We start from the raw sequence: 10,186 nt of genomic DNA on the forward strand, positions 1-10,186 counted from the left end.
ATCAGCATTTCATTTTAGGAAATTAATTGCCTGATTGATTCTCAGGAGGTAGTCAGCTGTCATCGCCGAGCTGTCATCATTTTTGAGAAGGGGTGTCACAACAATAAGATGTAAATGCAAAACCATGTGAAATATGTTTTTGCACCTTTACCTACTTTGTAAAGCTATGATGCCTAAACACAGTTGTAGCTGAGAGTTTAGGCCTTGTATTAATAAGCTCACACAATACACAAAAGGGGCACATTTACTAAAAACAGTGCGGTGTACACTTTGTGCAGTTTGCCTGTGTATAGTGGCACATGTTCTCCATGAATCTGGTGCTCCCTGCACTGCCCCGAGAGTGCACCACTTTTTTGGTGCACCTTAAACATAGGGCGCTCAACACATTTTTTTCAGACTTTGCATATGTGGCACATGGTCCGACTGAGCACTGGAACGCCCCCTTCAGTGCAGAAATTTGTGTCACGTTAAGAATAGTGCAGTTAAACCACAAAATGGTCATGTGGTGCAGGCACTTCTTAAATACCTGTGCAAGCAGTTTGCACCCAAAAGAATGTGCAAAGTCTGCAAAAAACAAAGAAAAAAACTAAACGGGCACAGGGCCCTTAGTAAATGTGCCCCAAAAAAGTTCCATACAAATTTTCTAGGCTGCAGCCTGTTTTTATTCAATATGGACCTATCCACATGTGAACTCTATGGCCTTTAACAGCACGAGTGTAACGAGAAAAGAAGTATGCCATTTTCTGTTGTGTTTCAGAAGCGGGGTTTGATCTACAAATCATGTAAGAATGTTCATGAACCACTTTTTTTTGCTTCTGTTTCTACTGATGGTACTATATCATCATGAAGGTGGCACCCATGCCAGGCCCATTTGAGAATTACATTGGGTATATAACACAGATGCTGAAATGACATTGTTTCTGTAATTTTGCATGAGATGTCAATCTGTTATCTGCAAAAGATCCTGAGCTCACTAACCTAACAGTATGGCTGTATCTCAGAATATTTCAAGGGTCGTAAGATTGCTGGATCTGGTTCCCTTCCTTTGAAATATTAACAATATTGCCTTGATTATGCCAGAAAAACATGCAGAAGTGCTGGTGCAACTTGTCTATGTACTTTTCCACAAAGCAGCAACATAACTTTCCATTAAGTACATATTGGGGGCAGAACCTGGCTGAGGCTAGAGTCACACACAAAGGAGCAAAAGTCAATGCCAAGTAAATATGGTTGATTTAAATATGGTAGTTTTACATTACACAAAATGAACCATTTTTGGACCTGATTCCTGTGGTCCTAGAGGCCTACTAGCAGATCCCAGGATACTGGTTGCTTACCTTTTGTCATTTTATCATTGGTTGCCCAGTTAGAAAGGCCAAGGATGTATGTAAAAAATTAAAACTCTTTCATCATGGCGTTCTAAGTATACACGCACCAATGCATTCATCTATCCTTGTACGAGTACCAGCATTATTTAAAGGAAAAAAAAAAATAACGCTGTCCGACACTCCAAGATGTTGATTATGTACATGATCTCCACCTCCCTCTCCCATGCTCAGGTGACATCACCTCCCTCTCCCAATAAAAGCATGGGAGATGGAGGTGTGGGGGATGTGGATAATTAGCAGTGCCAGACATCTTGTCCCCGTGCTCCTGGCTACTAATTATAAGTCTTCAGTGTGTGTCAAAATTAAAGAAGACTAGCGCCGGGATTGGAATGAAGAGAAGCGCAGGTGAGTAGTTCTATGTGTTTTTTACTTTTCGAAAGTGGTAGAATTCCTGTAAATTTTCCTGTAAACAGTTCCCATAGATATTAGACGATGATTGTTTACAAAAGAATAAAAAAAAATAATCAGCCCTCTAATCCCATATCATCTTTCAATTAAACTGAATTAACTGAATCAGCAGATTTTTTTATTTTAACCCAGGAAAAGATTCCCGTTACCTTTTAGATTCACAATCTTTTTTTTGTTGTTCAAAAAGTAGTGGAGTGGAGTGTATTCCTTGGCTTCAACATGTCTTTTCATATGTGCAAAAGTATAAACTTCACTATACATGCCTGAATTCAGATGTGAGGAGGAAGCGGAGTGTAAGCGTTTCCTGGATGACACCATGACTCTAAGGCATGAAGAAGATTCCCACATGACTCAGTAGTTTTTCCTGGCAAGGTCCAAGGTAAATGGAACGTGGGATTATTTGAATAAAGCCAGATTAGTGATGTCTAAATAGCTATAGAAACCCGTCATTAGCTTAAAATGTAAAAAAACAGAGCAATTTCCCTTCAAAAATATAGCATAGTACACTGTAACAGCAGTCGTTTTAGTTGTTTAGCTCCAAATGGTTCAGACAAATGTGCTATTAACTGATTAGGCAAGTATTTCACACACAGGATATTCAATGCAAGTACAACAGTCTACTACAGAAATTTGTACAGATATATGTAAAAATTAAAAAAAAAATTAAAGGCAATATGTATATATATATGCACGTAAGAAAGATTATACCCAAATCTTTTTTTAAATATAATTTAAAAAAAGTAATAGTTCTCCAGCAATGAAAAGGTTAATCTTCATGTGAAGCTGCTGGTTAATGGCTTAAATTAAGATCTCTCTTTTCTGTGAATAGCCAGATGGGGTGCTGCTGCTCCTGAAGCTTGCCTTCTCTAGCATTATCTGTATGCATTCCATTTGAATCCAATTTCCTTTTATTACCTCTGCCCAGGTCAGGGATGAATGGCTGTCAGATTCGCAGTGGAATAAAAAGAAAGGAAAAAAAAAAAACCTCTCTTCCTGAGGCAGCTAGTTTCAATTCAAACAGACACATGGCTAATCTGCATATGTGAAGGTCACGGCAATCCAGTGGAAGAGGTTAAGACTGGAACAGCTCCGGTGAAAATAAATAAATAGAAAAACTGATGAATAAGAAAGGGAAAGCTGGCTATTTTTGGCTTCACAGCTGACAGAGGAAATTTACGTGCATATATTTCTGTGTAATAGACACATAAATATACATAGATTGTGCATTTATAGACAAATGTGATGAGCTCATTCAAAAGTAAATGGAAATAAAATAGCTATTTGTATGATGACAAGGGTTTAGATCAACATTTTTTTTACCAGCCAATTCTGTCATTTTAGACTACGTGATACAAACAATGAAATGCAGTTTGTTGATATTAGTGATGCAAAGAACATTTTGGTACAATTCTAATATGCTTATAATACAACCCAAATCTGTCATACAGTGCTTTCTACTATATGTTGTAAAAACATGGATGTAAATAGTAAGAGTAATATGCATGGCATGTTGTACATGCAAAATGTTTCCCATGTAAATGTTTACTAATGCATTACATCCCCATAGTTGTCATATTGTTTTGTTCCTTAGGCCTTTCTTAAGCAGTCCATGCTATCTGCTGACCTCTTTCACATAATTATGTGAAAAAAAAAATCTAAAACAAAAAAGAAAACAGAGAAATGGGGGGACTGGGGCAACAAAAAAAAAGTTGTTTAACAGTAAAGACATTAAAAATATAAAAAGCTGATATTTATACACATTACACAAATGAATATGTAACTTTCATGTAAAAAAATTAATAGGAACATAACCAATTAGATTGCATATTGTGAATAGACCAATGAAGGCCTAAGAAAATACCGAATACATGTGTACAGTAATTTAGTAACTCCATATTCCATTTGCATTGGTCTGTGTATGCCCAGCTCTACTGGCACTGATCTTCCCACCTGAAAAAAATTTCAAAGATAATAACTTATGTAAAAAAACAAAACAAAAAAAATAAAAACTTCTTTGTACAGGTATGTGCAGAACGTTTAATAAGATCTCCTATACCTGACAGCATTATGTAAATCTGCTTCACAGGGGGGGAGGGGGTCGATTTTAAATGTACATACATTGCTATGGATTTTGAGAGATAGAAAAACATTTTTAGCCCAGTTAACATCTCTGGTAGGTTATTTGCATCACTTATTGGTTGTCCACACCAGGAGAGGTCGAACACTAAGTCTTTTCATTATATCTTACCTCAATATAGAAAGACTTGCACTCATTCTGTGTGTTCAACAACTTCGGGTTTTGGCTCCCAATAACAGATGCAAATACCCAAATACTGGAGAAGTGAAATAAGCCTTCCAGGTTCTTTTCCAACCTTTTATTGTGGAGGTAGGATGTTTGGGGGTGTAGAATAGGGCATCAGATTTAGAAGAATTTGGAACTGCAAAGATGCATGTTATCCTACAGAGTCTCTGCATCTGGAATGTTGTGGTTAAACAATGTGAGTGCACGTATAAGGATAGATTATCGAGTTGCCTATTTAATATTTAAGAATGAAAAATCCACAAAAAATAAAAATGTTTGTACAAACATCTGCATTATTTTAATATTTAGTTGTTGCAGCTCCTTAAAATTGTTTTACGATCAATATTTGTACTTCTTAAAACAAAATAGTAAAAAAGTACAACTGAAGGCACACCAAAAATAAAAAAAAAAGTCACACAACAGGAAATATAGACAGATACAAAGGAAGTCTAATTCATATACACAAAAAAAGGAAATATGGAAAGAAAAAGGGAAGGGAGGCGTAAATATATATATTTGGAAAGCACAAGTCAAAAACACAACCTTATGAAAGAAAATCACACGTCTAATAATCAGCAATAATACATCACACAGACATGAAATGTGTATATACAGATTGGGAAAAAACACCCACACATTTAGCCAGAAAAAAACAGACACAAAGCAGAATGGAGGAACTAAAGAAACACAAAGGAGAAAACAAAAGCAAAATAATGGCCTCAAAAAGGAAAACATGAACAAGGACAAATCGCTTGAGAAGTACACAGAAGAGTTGTGGATGCTGGGAAACACAGGTCAGAGGCTCCACCAAGATGCTGAGCTTTCTACAGAGTAGCATAATGTACATATAAAGGCAAAAAGAAAAAGCCTAACAACCACAGGCATTTTCATTGTATTGTGAGTCATAGCACCAGACAAACATACGAACTTGATACATTTTATAGTCTCCACGTCAATAATACATTGTGAACAAATGTGCAGGATTGCGATAATAGATGAAACAAACAATATTCACTCAAAGATCTCTCATGCAAAACACAAACTTGATCACATAAGGCTTTGATTATACAATTGAGCTGTCGTAAAAGGAACAATTTAAAACTTGCTTTTTTTTTGGATCCACTCCTCGTGTTGGGGGGGGGGGGGGGGAGGGGAAATCGATAGTCTGTAGAAACACTGTTTGTATTTACAATTTGAATTAAATGAATGAAACACATGGGCGAATCTGTAGGATTCCCTATACATATTATCAATGTGGATAATGTTCCGCGACATCCTCATGCAGGTGACAACTGCCTAAAACACATGTTAATATAAAACAACTGAAAGCTCTGTGGACGAAGCTATACAACCACGTGACTTGAAATCAATGAGACACTGCCTTATGAGTTATATACATATTCAGACAATATGTCAATTGACTCACTACTATCTAGAACTGTATGTATAACAGAGTAGAATGGCCTAAAAATGAGAAAAAAAATAAATATACACTACAAATCATAGGCACTGGCCAACGGGAACAAAAATCTAAAAGAAAAACCAACATTTACATGCTGCCCCGTCATGCTCATTCCAGTCTACTGTGTGAATAAGTCCCTAAAGAACACTTCATTGTCATGCTATTATAAAAGACAAAACTGCTGCACTACTGCAGTGACCTAGTGCAACGAAAAACCAAATCTGCTAGGCCTATACTACATACATTATATGTGGTTAACTAGAAAACCAACATTATGTATCTTAAAACAAACCCTAAAAAAGAAAACAAAAAAAACAAAACAAAGATTACACGTCACAAAGGCAGCTATAGCTTAACATGAATATGCCACAATAAATCAACAAAATCAAATAACGTATTTATATGTTCCATCACCACTCTCACCATTTTCTATAGGCTGTAATAGAAGTTCATGCCAAAGGAAACAGAGGATTATATTGTATGTTACACATTTTGTATGGGTATAGGTTAGATGACACGTGTGTGTCTTGTTAGTGAGATATATATACGTATTACATATACGATTATTAGTAATGCATATGTATAGAAAGCCAAGTAAAATTTTTCTTTTCTACAGCCGCTGAGCTGAACTATTATTTTACGTAAAGCATAATTTTTCAAGTCCATGCATAAAACAATGCTCTTTACAGATATATACATAAACTATACATAACATAAGCCACAAAGCCATGTTTAGGTTAATATTAAGAAAATTACATTAAAAGCTGAAGGGGTTAATTCTGCTGTTTCCTAAAATCCAACACATTGCTTGTGAGTAAACAGATTAAAAACTAACCCGATCTGTGTGAAACAGAGCTAATTATTCTTATAGAATACAGATTATGATGAGAAAATTAGGCCTAAACCCAAAAACTCAAAGCAAAATTTAAAATAATCCCATAATAAAAATCCATTTAGTCTGAAGCTAAATCACAATCACCTATAGATAAATAGTAAGTGACCCGTTTCAGACATATACAGAGGGTTAAATCAAAGATTCTCAGGGGTCTGACTGGACTATAGTCACACATCTCTGCATTCCATGTAAATATACATTCATGTCCATTTTTATTATTCTAATTTTTTATCGGGATGGCAATGGTGCGAGCATGGGAGCAGACGTAGCCGCCCTGCTATTATTTGTGACTGTACCGTTCAGCAATTCTATTTACATCAGCGCAGCTAAATGCCCAATGGTGAGAGAGGAGCCAATCAGATGGCAGATTAGATGTCAACTCGGAGGCAGCTGTCTGGAGACTATTACAGCCAGTTTACCTCCACAATTCAAATTCCGAACCTTGCAAAGGAGATCAAGTCACTCTTCAGGCTGGAGCTGCCAGTAAGTGCATAACAGTCATCCAGCACAGCCTGCGCCCCCAAATCTAGGTAATCCCCACAAAGGCTCTCTAAACATCACTGCACAAAGGTTACCTAACCTATATACTCGATTATATATATGACATTTACAAGCAGAGCGATACAGGCCACACACTGCAGAATGAGGCGCAGCCATCCCTGTGCCTCCACACAACACACATATTCAGGAATCAGCCTCACTAAAGGGCAGAAATAAGTTGCTATTCACAAGGACAACAATATTAGCAGATTAATAAATTGATATGAGACGGTCAGACAGCAGAGGCCGCATTAACATATCAACTAATGAATAAGAAAAAGGAAATATGTTTACGCAACATATATCCAGAAGAAACTACATTGTACACAGAGGACAATACACAGTGTACATATGCACTCCAGATAAAGGGTGCTGTAGAGGCCATGGGCCCTTGCTACATTTGTATGGGTTAATGAAGAGAATGTGTTCTCCTAGAACAAGGACAAGACTGCACAGCCTCCCCAGCAGAACAGAAATGGCTGCAGCCCTTTATAAGGAAATAAAGTGTATGGGACATGCAGCCCCACACTTCTGTCATAAACTACTCAGTAATCTGCCCCCCATAAGAAGATTTTGGGTTACCTGGGATCTGCTGATGGTTTGTCCAGTGCTGCCAGGGCTCATTGCTGGGTGATTTCTTTGTTGTGTTCCCCAGCCTGTGTTTGCAGCTCCATACTGGGACCCCATGTCTTTGCCCATCCCCATGCTCCCTGGCTGTTGCTGACTCCCCTGGGTGCTTGAAGACTGTTGTTGGGGGGCACTGGGGGTGCTGTAGTCAGCATAGCCTCCTCCATAACTTCTCATCATGGGGCTTGGAGATGTCAGGAGCTGGTTAAGAGTAGGGGTGGCCCCTGAAGGGTGCTGGTTTTGTCCCTGATAGCGATGGAAGCTCGCAGCATTGGAAGCACTGGGTGTCTTACCATGGTTGGCACCCCTCTCCCCTATCATCATACCGCTGCTATTATTTGGGGTGCTGGTGCTACTCTGCCTTGGGGAGCTCAGTACCCCATATGCAGAGACTGAGCTGCCATAGCCCCCAGCCCCTCCTCCTGCAGCAGCGGCCCTGCTGTATCCCTGGTAGTGGTCATACTGGCTGCTGCCATAGCCTTCATGAGAGTTCTGTATAGGGTCCATGTTGCTGCTGGGGGCCGCAGATCCAGAGTGCATCATGCCCATTCCCGGGCTTTGTTGTCTGCCATGTTGATCAAAGCAAGGCCCTGCTCTGTTTGCTGATGCACTGCCATAATAACTATTAAACTCAGTGGAGGAGGAAGAAGAAGAGGATGACGATGAAGAGGAGGATGATCCAGCGTTGCCACCAATGATGTTATTATTGCTGCTGCTACCTTGTTGTTGTCCCCCTGGCAGCATGGCATGCTCATACCGGCTGCCCATAGGTTCCCCAGCCATCATCTTTCCCTGCAGCTCATCTTCTTCTCCTGCCTTGCCCATTCTCCTGGGCTGGGGGTCACCCTGGTCTTTCCCTGCTGTAGCAGTGCTATTGCAGCCCTCTTCTCCCACAGCAGACTGCTGATTCTCCATGTCTGATGCCTCACTGCTGCTGCTGCCTCCTCCAGGACTGCTGCCTTTATTCGGCGGTGCTGGCTGCTGCTGCTGAGAATGTTGGCTAGGGTGATGAGGAGGGTGCTGCTGCAGATGCTGGGGTGCATGATGATGGGCATGGTGATGAAGTGGGTTAGAAATGGGTGCATGATAATCCCCACTACTAGTGCTCTTCAACTTGTGATTGGGGACACCAGAAGCCATCTCCATAGCTTGATACTGGGGGGAGGCTGCCAGGCTTCTGCCATCCTTCAGTACAGCATCTGAGCTGCTGTTATTATTGTTTGTGTTATTACTAGATGATGATAATGAAGTGGCACTGGCCATGGTTACTTCATGGTGGTGATGATGGTGAAGTAGGTGGTGATGGTGCAAAAGGTTGTGGTGGTGAAGGTGATCCACATTATTGTTGTTTGGAGCCCCATCTCCTAGTCCAGGTATAGATCCCGAGCCTGCTCCGGTGGCGCCAGGGTTTAGGTCCTGACTGAGGCCAGGAAGAGTCTGGTTTTTCCCCTTATTGTTGGCATTGGTGGTCGGAGCAGCTGCTGAAACCACTTGCGCTGCCATGATCATTGCAACATCTCAGTCAATGCTAGACAGCAGTCCACAATATGCAGGAAGAAGAAAATCACAGCACAAGATACAAACAGCAGCAGAAACCGAGAATGTCCCGAACAATCAATGCTGAGTTCCAGTGAAGTGCATGCTCCTGTGCCTGCGTGATTCATACACTCGCCGCTGATCCTCAGGACTTCATGATGAAACTTTCCCAGCCCAGAACCCGGATATAGCTACATACACGGCTGGCTGCAGCTATGTGGCCCAGCATGGCTTGTGAGCAGCTCTAGCAACCATTATCCACTTCTTTCTGATTACAGGATGCATGGAAAACCCGGACTGGATTGCACTCTTCTACAGCTGCTGGAGCTGGGATTATCAGTCTGTCCAGTATGAGAAGTGGATAGAAGTCACAACCTGCCAGCGTCCCCTTGTTCCAACTCCACACATGCAAAGGGGCAGCTGCTGGGAACATGTGATTGGGGTGAACCTCTGCTCCCCTGCCTGCTCTCTCCCTCTCTGCCACCCCCTCCCTTCCCAGTGAAACAACAGGAGGAGGAGTGGTTGCAGTCTGCAAGAGGAGAAGGCTTGTGGGAGGGAAAGCTTGGCCACCAATTAACCCCCTGTGTGCTGGAGTGCTGAGCTCAACACTGACAGGGAGTTTTTACACTGCATCAGGGATACAGCTAGCAGTACAACTATTATAAATACAATCATACAGTACAGTTCTGGGATGCAAAGATTTATTGAAAAGTGTATTAACACTGTAAAATGGATATCAATTTTCTTAAAAGCAATAAATAATTCTTAATGTTTTTTAGTTTCAATGTAACAAAGTGTCACATAAACAAAGCAGTAACAAATCAAATCATAGAAGCCTACAATGAAAATTTATAACCAAAATGTTATACATTTCTGTCTGCCCTTTCCCTTTCCAAATTATTTTTTCATTTACAGAACACAATTTAACATTTTGGCAAATCACTGGTAAAAAATCCAAATGCAATGGAATTGACAAAATAACAATATTGCATATTTCTCTTATCGGCTCTTTTTTTATATCTTTGACA

The 10,186-nt window shown here is 40.0% G+C and overlaps 1 protein-coding gene across 6 annotated transcripts in view; it reads right to left on the reverse strand.

Annotated features, from left to right (window-relative positions):
* The window catches only part of ARID1B (AT-rich interaction domain 1B), a 310,106-nt gene extending 300,443 nt beyond the window's left edge, over positions 1-9,663 (reverse strand). For 5 of the 6 annotated variants that reach the window (XM_072141069.1, XM_072141068.1, XM_072141070.1 and 2 more), the window contains exon 1: positions 7,578-9,663. In XM_072141069.1, coding sequence (XP_071997170.1) covers positions 7,578-9,131 — 1,554 coding nt within the window. In that variant the 5' untranslated portion in view covers positions 9,132-9,663. The remainder of the gene's footprint in view (positions 1-7,577) is intronic. The other variant, XM_072141071.1, reaches the window with a different exon arrangement.
* Positions 9,664-10,186: the final 523 nt, after the last annotated feature.

The sequence above is a fragment of the Engystomops pustulosus genome, chromosome 3 (assembly GCF_040894005.1).
Source record: "Engystomops pustulosus chromosome 3, aEngPut4.maternal, whole genome shotgun sequence".
In the NCBI taxonomy this organism is placed as follows: domain Eukaryota; kingdom Metazoa; phylum Chordata; class Amphibia; order Anura; family Leptodactylidae; genus Engystomops; species Engystomops pustulosus.